Source organism: Zonotrichia albicollis, chromosome 1, assembly GCF_047830755.1.
Source record: "Zonotrichia albicollis isolate bZonAlb1 chromosome 1, bZonAlb1.hap1, whole genome shotgun sequence".
Classification (NCBI taxonomy): Eukaryota; Metazoa; Chordata; class Aves; order Passeriformes; family Passerellidae; genus Zonotrichia; species Zonotrichia albicollis.
Window position 1 is genome coordinate 4,264,390 of NC_133819.1, and position 14,217 is coordinate 4,278,606.

General features: G+C 40.5%; 1 protein-coding gene across 8 annotated transcripts in view; it reads left to right on the forward strand.

Moving 5' to 3' along the window:
* Positions 1–14,217, forward strand: part of CTDSPL (CTD small phosphatase like) — an 82,530-nt gene that overhangs the window by 56,038 nt on the left and 12,275 nt on the right. For 5 of the 8 annotated variants that reach the window (XM_005491431.4, XM_005491432.4, XM_026796072.2 and 2 more), the window contains 2 exons: positions 5,265–5,366; positions 10,152–10,208. In XM_005491431.4, coding sequence (XP_005491488.1) covers positions 5,265–5,366; positions 10,152–10,208 — 159 coding nt within the window. Of the gene's footprint in view, positions 1–2,153; positions 2,208–5,264; positions 5,367–10,151; positions 10,209–14,217 lie in introns of all 8 variants that reach the window. The other 3 variants (XM_005491430.4, XM_074544942.1, XM_074544812.1) reach the window with 1 other exon arrangement.

Sequence of the window (14,217 nt, forward strand, 5' to 3'; positions counted from 1 at the left end):
AAATTAGTAGAGCTCTGACAGGTACAGAAATTAAATCAGATGCTTTGTTAGAACACTGTCTTTGCAGTGTTAAAGCAGTGTTAGATTTGGGCAGTGGTAGAAAAATGAATAATTCAAGAAGGGATATCTATTTCCCCCCTCCTTTTTAAATTATTTTTTTAAGCTCAGCTGTAATTTTGCAGACACATTCCCAGCACTAACAAGGCAGTAAAATCAACTCATCCCTGCAGCCATGATGTGGAGTTGTGAGCAAGCAGGTGACTTTAAACCCTCCTTCCCCTTCTCCAGTGCCATCTGATGCTTTTTCCTGCAGCAGGACAGGGCAGTGCCAGGATCAAAGAGCTGCTGCCTCTGCTCTGTGGCAGCAGCTGAATAAAGGCACAAGGGAGCTGCACATGCAGGGAGTGCAGGCAAGGAAAATGCAGGCTGGTGTTAGGAAAAACACCTAAAATTGAAGTGTTGGTCTTAGGAGAGGTGTTGGTCCAAGACAGCTCTGATGTTGTGTTTCAGACCCATTAAAGCAGAAATTCTTGATTTTCTGCTACCTAGGGATGAGGAGTGGGGCTGTGTGAGCTGCCTCTTGTACAAACCAGGAGAAAAATCTTCTGAGCAGACACAGAGCTGGGTCACAATTCAGTGGACATTTCCATGTTACAGGACATTTACATTTACATTTACTGGTTGCAAATGTCATCAGCTCAAGTGTTCAGAGATTTCCTGAGTGGCTCTAAAAAGAGCTCTGCCCACTCCCCACATTCAAATTGAAAGCCTCCAGTCAAAATATGAGGATTTCTGGAGCTTTGTTGTGCTTTTTATTGTGTATTAAACCTGGCAGTGTGCTGAGGTCACCTGTTTGAAAGCTTCCATTGCTTTATGTGCAGTTTGCATTGCTTTTATTTGCATTTATGTGTGCAGTTCAGTGAAATGGATCTTCTGCTCAATCAGATTTGTCCTGTATTAATTGAACTGAATTGAAAAGTTTGACTTAATGTGAATTTTTGCTTGGTTATTGATGAAGATGACTGCTAAACAAAAAATATTCCAGTTTAGAGTTAGGTTCTTCAGAAATTAGAAACAGCATTACTTTGGAGTTTTTAAAATATGAACTTTACTGTTTGTTACTCATATTTTGAAACTGTTTCCAGATAAGGCATAGGTTAAACAGCAGCATAATTGATTATTTTCCTTATACTGCAAAATTAATTCTTTCTAGGGCTGAAATAAACACAAAATTTTTAAAAAGGCAAGCCCAAAATATCCCCAGCTGACACATTTTGATAGACCTGATGAAAAATGCAGATATAGCTCAGGATGCCTGTGTTTTCATGGATTTTATTCAGCTTTGTTTGGTAAGGATATGGTAGAGAAATCATAAAATCATACAGTGGTTTGCATTGGAAGGAATTTTAAAAGATTATCTCCTTCCAACCCCCAAATCAAAGTAGACCCATAGCAATTTCACTATTTTATATTCTTTTGAGTGAAGATGGAATTCTTTTGAATATAGATGGAAATACAGAGCTATGCTTACGCAACAAATTAAATGAGATATTGTCAGACTTCAACTCTTAAATGAGTTGGAGTGTCCACTTTTGTTCAGCTTAAAATTCCACTGTTAACAGGTGGTATCAAAATTATCCCTCAGAATCCCTGCAGGAGTTAAATCTTAGCACAGGGATATTGGGGTTTTTTTCCACTTATCCTCACCTACATTAGCTAAATCCTTATTATAACTTGTTCTAGCAGAAATTTTGGGAGCTGCCTGCTCCATAAGAGGAGCTGGCATCTGCTGGCAGCTGTGTTTTAAGTAGGAATAATTTATCTTCTGTTAAGAATATTTCTGCACAGAGCTGCTGGGAGAAGCTGTTAGCCCTGCAAGTGCAGCAGAGTGTGAGCAGGGGACACAAACAGTAAATTAATGTGTAATGTGCTGCACTTGAGCTTAACAACACTGCCAGGACAGAGAGAGAGAATAAAAAAGGCTTATTAATTCTGATACCTGTGGGAAATGCAGGCCTGCAGGGAGGAGAGCTGATGGTTGTTCTGTACAGTGAATTTCTGCAAGATTTGTGTTGACCAGCTGTTGATGCTTCAACCAAAAGTCCTGTTCTCTTGCCGCCACCATCCCCTTTTTTTGTTTGTTTTTTTCTTAGGGAATTTACTATTTCCACGGGACTGAAGCAGTGCAGCAGTCGTTCCACTACAAGGTCTGTTGAGCTGATCAGCCCTGAGACCTGGCTGGAATGCATAAATCCCAAACAGTGACTAGTTTAATTTGTGTACAGTTTGTGTCTTGTTGGAATTGAGCAAACCAGTGGGATAGCACGTGGCATTTTTCTGCTGAGTTCTTTGTGCAGCCTTTGGGGGAGTGTTGCATAGTAAATATGAGTTGCTGTTAGCCACAATGAGAAATTCTTAATCATCTCAGATGTCTTTAAAGTGATGTGTGTAAAAAAAAAAATAAAATACATTGTCAAACTTCCATAACTATTCACTGTTAACTGTGATGGAAATTAGTATTTAGAACTCTTCTTGGGTATGTCTCCATTAGAGAGAAAATTAAAACACAGTGTTGAGTAATGCTTGTTTCTGACTAAAAGCTTTGCTGCCCTTGACAGGTGGAAATTGCTTTACATCAGAAAGCTTGAACAGCAAAACAAATGGGCTGATACTTTGCATACAAATCCTTTCAAGTTCCTAAAAGCCTCAAAAATGCCACCCTTGCTCCCAAGTCCTTCACCAGCCATTTAGCAGCCTCACAACTTGTAGTGCCTTCAGCTTCAGAATAATTTCCTTATCCCTGTTATCAAAAGGTGAATGTTTTCACAGTTGAGAGCAACAGAATTGAAATTTGTGAAATGGAAAATTCATTTATTCTGATCTTCAAAAGTGTGAACTTAAGGAAACAAGATCAGATTGAACTCAAGACGCCAAAGCTTGTGGGAGGGTTGGTTGTGTCCTTGTGAGATGCAGTTAGGTCAGAAACTGCACATGAGGGAGAGGAGCTCCAGCAGTGACCAGAATCTCTGTGGGTACCACAGGGGAATTGTGCCTCTCCCAGGCCACTGCTTTTGGGAAAGCAGAGGTGCAGGTGGGTGAGAAAAACAGCTGCAGCTCACCTCGCTGTGCATTCAGGGAATTTGGGCTCTCAGAGATGAAAGGTCTTGCATTTTATAGTCCTTGGTGTGTGTCCATCCTTTTCTTGATCACAAATGCAACAGTTTGCAGCTAAAAAAATAAAGATATCTGTGGTAAGCACTGTGGTAAGGCAGTGCTCATATTTTTCATATATGCATTTTTATGTGGAAGAAAGTATAGTTCCATATATTTCCCATAGATACAGGTATTTTCATTTTGATAAGGAATTCACATAGCAGAAGGAATTTCTGGATTTGAACTGCCTGTGCAGATTAATGTAGTCAGGAATTCAAAGGAGATAAGAGTTTTGAGTACAACAATAAAGTGAGCTATTATTTTTTTTAAGAAGTATGTTTAAGGTTTCTTGGGATGTTCCTACCTTTTTATCATCCTCAAAGACAAGAAGTATTGGAACATGGCTTCTGAAGATTACTGTTTTTAAATGGGTCAAATTTTTCTTTCAGTAAGCTTTTACTTCATTTAGGTTGCAAGTTTGGATCTTTCTTAATATGAAAACGGAGGTGGGATGCTAAATACCTTTTAGGCTTTGATTTGGAGGGAGAAACCCAAAATTCCTTAGGTCTGGTCCTGGCTGCCAACAAGCAGAGGTGGAACTGAAGGAGCTGTGGGGCTGTCCATAACCTAGCCAGGGTGTTGTATAAATCCCAGCCTGCTTGGGTGCCTCTGGAGCCTTTGCAGTAATTAGGCAGAAGCTGTTTTAATTGGAAAGTCCTTGTCAGATGTGTGCTGAGAGAAATGCACTGAGAAAAGTGGTTTTAGGCAGGGCAGCTTCCAATTTGGTGGCTGAAGGAACTGTTGTCAATGTTAATTGTAAGGAACTTAATCAATTTTAGTGAATGCTCCTAAAAATCCCCCAAGAACTCCTGCTTCAGCTAAAACCACTTAATTTAAGTCCAGAATCTGATTTGTTAGGTGCTTTATTTAAGAGTTCATTAGGCATCATTAGGCAGTATCTATCAAGGTGACATTTGAATTCAGGCAGTGGTTGATGATCTGTGCTGGCTGCTGGAGGTGGCCCTGCCTCACCTGTGTCACCCCTGCTGGACAGGGGTGGCCTCAGATCTCTGCCAGCACCTCTGCAAAGAGCAACCCATAAAGAAATAGAAGTGAGAAATGATGAATCCTCACCAGAGCCACAGTGAACAGATAAAAAAAAATAGGAAAAGAATGGAGTTAGAGTTGTGTATCCAAGTCTAAATTAATTTAATTTCCTCTCTGTCTTAAGCTTCTCCCTACTGATGCTTTCCTATAAAGCTAATCCTTTTCTTTCATCAAAAAAACCCCAAGTGGCAGCAGTGTTTCAGCTCCAAATGGAAGCATTCTCTCCCATTTCTGTGATTTCAGAAAGCAACATATTTCTATTGCAAACTGGAGTGTTGAAGTGGGAAGTGATCCAAAGAATATGAGAATGTCTGCATTGCTTTCAGAAAAATTGTCAAAATTCATGGGATTGGTGCCATTTTTAGTAAGGTGTGCTGTACAAGAGCCCAGTTCAGGTTCTTCACTGCAGTTTTAATACCTTGGCTGGGAGCATAATTCACATGGAAGGTGATCACCACCCTCCTAAGTGGTAAAAACAAGAGTGAAGCCATGTCCTGGAAGATAAAATTAGTAATGTTGTCTTCCCTCAGGATGGATTCCTCAGTTTCAGCATTTTTCATGGCAAACAGAAATAATGATTTGTGTAAATGTCCATCAGCCTGATATGGCTGCAAATGGATTGACTGGAAATAGGGTAACAACAGCACCCAAACCAGGCACTGGGAAAAGAACCACTGGAAAAAGATGTTGTATCAAATATCCTGGTTTTATGATTATTTTTCTTTAGATAGTGGTGATGTTTTACCAATTTCATTTCCAGTGCTTTGGAGGTCATTCTAAACAAGGCTCTAATTTAAAAAAGAAAAGTTTGTATGGGTATTACAATTGCATGAGCCATTAATATCCATACATAAACTTGGGATGAGCCCAGAAAATAATTTGATTTCAAGTCATGTATTCCAGCTGCCAGTAATTACTGGAATAGTAATATTGACAAAAGGGTGCCCCTTCCATAGAGGTTTTACTTTTTTTTTGTTGTCTTCCTCTTTTCTTTTTATTTATAGCCACCAGCTAAATACCTCCTGCCAGAACTGACAGCATCAGACTATGGGAAGAAGTGTGTGGTCATTGATTTAGATGAAACTTTAGTGCACAGTTCATTTAAGGTAAGTAAATTCAAAAGGGATCTCTTGCAGCTTGGATCTGTCAGTGAATGCTGCAGGAACTGTTAAGCCTCTTAACACTTGAACTCCTCTCACATCCTCTGCCTGGGAGTCCTCATTGCCTCTCCTGTGATTATTCATCCTAATTTAACTCTCAGGGCAGTAACAACAGGGATTGCTTCTTAAATTTTATTTTATTTTATTGAGAAAATCACACTGGCTGCAACAAGGCTTGGAATAGGTATTGACTGCAGGGCTTTAAGTATTCCACCAAAGCCTGTGTTTTGAACAGCAAAATTTGTTGCTTTAAAAATAGGGGTTTGTTTTTGCAGTTTAAATGATGCCATAGTTAGTGTAGGGGAATGGAGAATCAGCACAGCTTTGTGCTGGGTTAGATGCACCTTAAACCAGGACATTTTGGGCACCAGTCTCTTGCTGGAGGATGTTGTTTTCCTGATCACAGCAATTGTTTTTAGGTATTTAGTTTTCTGAGCAGGAAAGCAAATACCATTTAGCTGTTGGTGGTGAGTCAGTCATCTTCAAGAAGCAGCTTCTGTAACCCTTCAGAGTTCAGCATGTGCTGAAGGTACTGTTTCTTCAAAATAATGTGTATTTTTTCTGTTGTTTAAGTAGGGCTGAAATTAGGAGACTTGAGAAATACAAAGAGCCTAAATTGTCTTAGGGTACTGATAGCATTTCTGATTAGTACAGCTAATACTGATAAAGCATCTGCTGGTTTTCTACATTCATTGGAGAATTTATAAGAATTGATAATGTTATTTTACCACTCCCAAACCAGATTAACCACCCTTACAGTCTTCTAGCTGCTTGCACTCCACTTTTCACTGGAAGCATCAGCTCCACTTTTTAATCCTTCACTTGTTGGTTGCCAGTATTTAAAATGCAAACTTGTAATTCATGTTGTGGTTAGGATTTGGCAGTCTCTTTATTGACTTAAAGAAAACCTTATATGGAAATATTGGAACAAATATTCTTGTGCCTCAGTCTGAAATGAAGATTTTTTTTTTTTCTCTTTGTTGTGCCTGATGGTACAGAATAATTTCTGGTGTACAGGAAACTCCAAGCCTCAGTGCCATATTTGTCTTCTGTAGCCAGACTGAGTTTGCTCTGGAGAGCTTTTCAGGGAGATAAAATCCACAGGTGGGTTGGGAAGGAAGGAGCCATGCCTTGCTATTTAAACAAGAGTCAAAAACAAGAAGAGAAAGCTGAATGTAAAAGTCTAATTGTGTATAATAAAACTGAAGCATTAGGCTTATTGTTACCTGAGAGGTAAAAATACAATTTTGCTTTCTGAGTGCTGCGGGTAATTTTGTACTGTGATTTTTTTTCTGGTTTTAAAACAAAATGAGATTCAGTTTAGGGGGTTATTAGTTATTTTTTTAAACTATTTTAAAGAAATGTATGTTTAATGGTTGACACAGTTGCAAATCTCTCTTGTAGGACTGAGCTTTGCAGAGTGTTTCTTAGAGGGCTCCTTTTAATCCTCCCACATTCAAATGATATTTAATGGGTATTTAAATGACGTTGAGTAGATATTTAAGAAAAACCAAAAGCTTTTTCTGCTTGATGCTGAGCACTGAATAATATTTTGTGTGAGGGAAAGAAAACTGGTCCTTTTTTTGTGTGAGGTCAGTAGAGTTGGGCAGATGTTGGATTTTCTGCAGAATTGGAGTTTTAGGATGACAGTGGTGTTATTTCAGTATGAAACCCTGAGACTGGGGGTGTGTAGGAGAAAACCAAGGGCTGGAGGAAATTAATTTAGTTGTTCAGAGGTTGGCACTGTCCCTTGGTGCTGTTTGGGTTTTGTTTCAAGTTCTTCAGCTGAATTAAAACCATTAATTGTCATCAAAAACAATGATGCATTCCAGCAGAGCAGGGATTTGAACACCTGGGTGCTCCTGCTCTGCCTGGATAGTCAAATTACTTTTGTAGTTTTTTACTTTGTAGGAGTTTGGGGGTATTTTGGGGGTTTTCCTTCCATTAAAACATATCTGCTCTAACCAGGTAGCTCCCCACTTAAAAGGTGGAAAAGCATACATAAATTTGAGAGTTTTAGTACAAAAGGCTTTATTTAAAGCACCTGATAACTTTAGAATTTGTAATTCTCTTATGAAATAGGCTTCATATTTCAAATGCAGATTACATGTTTTTTTGACACAACCAGAGAGGCAGAATATTTAAAGTGCTCTTTATGAAAGCAGCGACATCTGAGGGAGGGTAATTCTCATCTCTTTATGCCCCTGCATATTTGTGAAGCGTTAAGGAGGTACTGGTCTTTCATGTTAGGTGCATATTAAAGGAATAAAGTTTGGTGTTCTTTGGCAAGAGTAAAAAAGGAATAGATAGGGTAGTTATCATTCCCATCATAAAACAATAATAGAAGCAAAAAATAATAAATTATTCAATCGAGGAGATGTAAACATGGTTTTGTATAAAATGTATTAAACCACATGCAAGGCTGGAATGTAGTCCTATTCAAAACTGGCAGGGAAACAGCTTTAGAACATTTAAAATGCTGAAAGTTTGGGGCTTTTTTAATACAAAAGTTCTAACTGAGCTGAAGATTTTCAGTGGAATTCCATTCCCTTCTTCCAGGCTCTGTCTCTGTGCTTCCCACTGGAGGCATGGACATGCTTCATGTGCCCAAAAACCTTTGCCCAGCAAATTGCTGCAGACTTCTCTCCTCTTTTCCCTCCCTGAGGAGCACAGGAATCCAGGCTGTGCTCCTTTCCTTATCACCACTGCCAACAAGAAGCAACAAAATACCTGAAATAGAAGTGGGGGAAGCAAATTGGGAGTAGTTTGGTGACAAAGTCTGAGGCTGAGAAAAACCAAAGTTGCTCACACTGAATGTGGTTTGATGTTGCTCCTGTTAGATTAAATTCTGTAAAAGCTGTACTTTTATCAGTGGATTTCAAAACCTCTGCAGCTTGCAGTGACCTATTCTTTTTCTGCTGCTGCAGAGAGTTTCTCTTGCTGAAGGGAGTCATGCATACATAAATCCTTCAAGTGTGTGCAAGCCTCTTCAAAGTCTGCAGGGAGCTGGCACCCACTGGAAAACTGGTGGCTGAGGCTTCTTGACAATTCATTTGAGGGGGTTTTTTTTAAGGTGAAGCAGCAGAACTTTTTTGTAGCTGTTCTGTGGCTGTTGGAGCTGCACAGTATCTTCTCTATCTGAGGGGATTCATGCAGGGAGCAGATGGGAACCTCCCCTCTGTCTTTTTCCACAGCAGAAAGGGGAAATTGCTCAGTGTTAGATAAGGAAAATACAGATTGATCTGTGTGTGTTTGAGGAATTATTCAGATCATATCAGCACAGGGGTCAGCATGAGGTCTGTTGCCAATCCTGGCTGGTCAGGATGAGAGAATTTCATGTAGCCTCTCCTGTGCCCTCAGAGGGTGTCGGATCAAACCACCTTCTTTATTTCTTTTCTCCTGAGAAAGGGTGTTTCCCTCCACAGAAATTCTTTGTGGTCACTTTGCTCTCCTGGCAGGGAGGCTGTCTGACAGGGGAATTACAATCTGGTTTATCCAGGGAGTGGGATCAAAGTGCTGCTGGCAGGTTCATACTGCAGGATCCTCTTTTCCCACCATTTTTTCACAGAGCACCTGTTTAGACTCCCCAGTTTGTGATCTGCTTCTTAAGTCACTTTACCTCATCTGCTTCTCTGCTTTCTTGGCACACCTTTGCCCCCTTGAATGACTTTAAAGTCTGTTTCCAGTCCCACAAATACTCCAGGGCCATCTTTTTGGTGGTTCCTGAGATCAGGCTGCTGGTGCAGAAGAGAGGTGGGACCATCTGTACAAATCCCCAGAGCTGAGTGAAGATGTTCCCCAGCCTGGGCAGTATCCATGCAGGATACTGGCTGTTAATCACTCCTGTTAAAACTGTCTTTGGCAGCTCTGTCTCAGCCATTTCCAGGCTGCAGGTGATGGAATCAGCTCCAGGCATGTTTACATGACTGCTTTTTTAGCATGGACACAGTGCGTGAGCTGTACCTAAGTGTGGTGTCCACTTGAACCAGCAAACATTGGCAGCAGCCTGTTCCCAACTATCCTGCTGTCTAGCCAAGATTAGATTATGAACTCCTGAACTCTCCACAAGGCCACTTTGCTGCTTTCCAAGGCAATTTTCCTTGACCAGCAGTTTTTCACAGTAAGTCTTGAGAATGAAGTTGTGTTCAACAGGCTGGAAAAACGGATTCAAGGACTTGGGCAGGTGTGCCTGCTCTTCCTTTTGGAATTAAAATGCAATTTTACATGATTAGGTTGATTGAATTGGCATGTTTACAATCCTTTAGTCTTGCTGCAGCTGCTGATTCAAATATGATCATTAGGTATTACTTTTACCACACTCTTTATTTTTAATTTAGTCACCAGTTGATACCCTCGAGTAGAATGTGTGCAGCACACAGTTGATTTTCCTGATGGTCATTTATCCATAAAGACTGGATGGAGGAGTTTATCCAAAGAGATGTTTTCCTGATGAACACACTCAGTGGTAGTGGGGGTTATTCAAGCAGTGAAGCATGCTGGATTTTATGAGGCTTAAAAATAGCAGAGAAAAGGGAAGTGCAGCATCTGAAATTACAACTGGGAGCTTCTGGCTCGTGTAGGAGCACACACAGAGTGGATATGTGTGGTCAGTAATGATTATTAACTTGTTCCTTAGAGGTTGGTACTCTTCCCTTTCATGCCCCTGAAATTTTCCCTCTCACCATTTGATTTTTAAAGTTTTGCTGATTATTTCCTTGTCATTCTTTCCAGCCAATTAGCAATGCTGATTTCATCGTTCCTGTTGAAATTGATGGAACCATACATCAGGTAAGTGCTGGTTTTTCCTTCAGCATTGTGTCCTGAGTCCCAGAATGTTCTCTTCCTCCATTTGCTGCTTTATATCCAATAATTTCTCTTGCAAAGCTGTTTATTCTGGAGTGCAGACAGGCATCCCTGTGTGCTCAGGTGGAGTCTCTCTCTCAGGACTTCAATACTCAACTCTTTGTCAATTTTAAAACATTTTCCAGCAGGAAATGATGTAAGGATGGTGTTTCAAACATTGCTGGGCCCACAAAAAGCTGCTTGAACACTGCATTTTTCATTCCTTCCAACATAAATAGGACATAGGTTGGCTTTTATATATGTTGGTAGCTCATATGCTAAAGGTTGTGTATATTTTAGAAAAGTATAAAGGAAGAACAGACGTTTATTCAGTTTTTGTGGCAATCTGTGTTCAATTTCTGTCCCCTTTTATTCCTGTAAGTAATTCAAGTTCCTCTGATAGGAGTTATTATATACTTCAGCATATTTGAAAGGTCTGGACAAAATCATGAGGAGACTGATTTCTGTGTCTTACTCTTTAAGAACTTCTCTTAAGGCTCTAAGAAATGGTTTTGAGTAAATGCAAAACACCCATAATTTGAAAATGAGTCCCCTCCATGTGTCTTGGATTGGTGTCTTTAATCAGTGATCATTTCTGAAGGGCTGAATCAAATAAATTACAGTGCTGTTACTTTCCCTCTTCAGGCAGACACTGAGGTTCTTGCTGGAGATGAATTAAACAGGTTAATGTCAAGCTGAGCCTTTCTGATACATGAACTCTGTAAATTGTTTGAAACATCTTCTGCTGAGTGTTACAGTTAGCAAACCTTCCCTCCATGTGATTTCACAGAAATTTTAAGTATTGTAAAATCTGAAATGTTGTTTACCTATTTTCTGTATGGATTATTTCTACTTGGACAAAGAGGTTTGTATATTTTAAGAGGTTTTATATTTTATTTGTATATTATTTCTTGGTGGGTCATATAGATAGTTCATAATTTTGTTTGATTTCCTGTGATGGAAGCTCTTCATGTATTTGTCACTCTTAAAATGATTACTGAATATCAGTCAGTGGACTGAAACGTGCTTTAAGTAATAGTTATTTTGACAGTTCTTACACTGTGCCTGTTTTAAGTAGAAAAAAAATCAATATCTGGGGTGCTTCCACCTGTAATGTTCACCAGAGCTGATGCTTACAACATTTAAGTGATGTTTTAGAGATTTGTGATTTTTAATCCTGATTTGATGTGGGCTTTATCTGTGTTTGGTGCTGTGGAACAGACAAATTCTCTTTCCTAGAACTTTACAGAATGCTTTAAAAAGTGAATTTTTGAGTTGCTTAGAGTTGTGATCACTTAGCTTGTCAGGATGACATATTTACATTGGGAAACAAATCCCAATAAAAGGCTTGGGCTTTTTAGTCAAACATTTCAAAAACCTGGTTGCTTTTCCATTCCCTGCTGCAAACTCTGAGATTCTGCACCAAAAATTATGCAGTTTGGCACTTGGAGATGACTCCATGGGGAGAAAAGAGAAAATAGCAACAAGAAAAGCTGAAAACAAACAAAAACCCACAGCTGGGTCCAGAGGAAGTGGATTTGTGCATCTCCTTCTCCTCTGACAGAGGTGGTCAGGGGAAATCGGTCTCTGTGCTTTGTTGCAAAGTCCCTGCATGATTTTCAAGGAAATTGCTTCACTTTTTGAATTTCAAGTTCTTCACCTCTAAAATAGGTAAATACCTCAGGCCCATTTGGATGGTAAAAATGAAGGTAATTTTAAGGAATTTGTTATTCTTGAAGTAAAGGTAATTTGTGTGGTACACAGGATAGGCAAAGCCTGGGTGTGTAATACCTCTTGTGATATTGCTGACATTCAGGAATCTTTTCCTTTTTGTTTTGCACTGTGATAAAGGGCAAAAATGGATATTCTGCCTGAGTGTGATGTGCATTAACACAGCCTGTAGAGCTCTGACAACCTGTTCCCACTTCAAACCTGTAATTCTGTAGTCACTTAGAGCCTAAATGAACTGATCTGAGCAATTTGTGTCATTTATCAGGATTTGTCATCTGTGTAATGCGTGTCCATTTTCTTAAGCAGTTTATAAACTCCAGGATTAATCACTGACATTGAGAAATGTTTCCACCTGTGCAAAATATCCCAGGAGATGGGAAATATTGTGGAACCACACTGTCCATAGTGCATATCTCTGTTTTTCCAGGGAGTTTGGTACCTTATCAGGAGGAGGTTGACAGATTTTTATTGTCCTTGACCTCTGCCTTAGGCAGAACCCCAGTGGAAAAGAAGTTTCCTTGCTGAGAGACACAATTTCAGAGTTACCCATTCATATAGAAACTTGGAATTATATGGGATTGTTCAGATCTCATATACCAAAAAATACAAGTTGTGGCAAATGGAATTGCTGTACTCCTGCAAGTTTTGAGATTGACTTATCTAGCAAGTTTTTTCATGGTAAATGCTGGTTGGGTTTGGTTTTTTTTTTTTTTGCAGTTCAACAGAAGTCTTAAAAAAAATGTCTTTAGTTTGGGGAGTTTGCTTTCCCTTATATAATTTATAATCCAAAGGTCAGAAACACTCTTGGGGTTTTTTTATAGGGAGGACAATTCATCATCCTAAAGGGTGCTTGGGTAAACGAGCTCCCCTAGATTAAAAACCAGCTTTTCTTAACATCCCTTCTCCCTTTCCCATCTTTCTTACTGCAGCCTAAATTACCTCATCTTTTGAAAGGATTTGTCATTTTATTTTAAGAAGAAAATAAATCAAGTGTGAAGGAACCTTCCTTTCTTTCTGCTGTGGGTCTCTGGATGCCTGCAGAGCTGCCCCTCCTGGGGCAGCTCAAGTTCCAGGGGAGAATTCCACATTTTCACAGAATGACCAGGTTGGAAGAGACCTTCAAGATCATCGAGTCCAACCCAGCCCCAACACCCAACTAAACCCTGGCACCCAGTGCCACATCCAGGCTTTGTTAAACACACCCAGGGATGGGGACTCCACCACCTCCCCAGGCAGCCATTCCAGAACTTTATCACTCTTTCTGTGAAAAACTTTTTCCTGATATCCAACCTGTGGGTGTCCCAGTTGTGGGTTTCTCTGGGTCTGGATTGAAGGCACCTGAGACAGTAGTTCATGTTCACACTCAGGTGTTTCTTATTTCTTATCAGTAAAACAGTCTCACTGCTGTGAGTTCTGCAGCTTTTCATTAGAAGGCACAAAATGGCCAACAATCTCTTGTTCCAAGGGATTTTAAGACTAAACTATCCCATTAAGAACTGACACCTGGATTCTTTTCCCTTTTACCCAATAACTGATCCCACAGAGCTGCAATGGGCACTTTTCTGCCCAATCACAAAATGCCACCCAAACCCATGGAGAAGGAGGAAGAAGAAGCATGAAGAAGAAACCCAGGATGACACCCTGTGCCCTCCATCTTGCTGCCATCCACAACACACTAAAAATCCCAAAACCTCAGTTTCTTACCAAGTGACACACCTACACTGCTCTCTATAATCTGTTTCACACTTTGGATTCTGGTTTATCTTGAAGTTTAGGAAACTTTCTCCATGGATGAGGGTCAGAGTCAGTGCTGCCCTGGGGGTCAGGGCACCCCAGAGCAGACACAGAAATATTCCCAGTGCTGCCCTGGGTTTCCACACCAACCTGTATTTCCCTTGGCACAGCTTGAGGCTGTGTGCTCTGGTTGTGTCAGTGCTGCTGCAGACAGAGCCCAGCTCCAGCTGAGCACAGGCACCTTTCAGGAGCTGCAGAGAGTGATGGGGGCAGCCCTGAGTCTCCTTTTCTCCAGGCTGAGCACCCCCAGCTCCCTCAGGGGCTCCTCACAGGGTTTGTGTTCCCAGCCCCTCTCCAGCCTCGCTGTCCCCTCTGGATGTGCTCAGTGTCCCCAGGTCCTTCCCAAGCTGAGGGGCCAGAGCTGGGCACAGCACCCGAGGTGTGACCCCAGCAGTGCCCAGGGCAGGGGCACAATGAGCTCCCTGCTCCT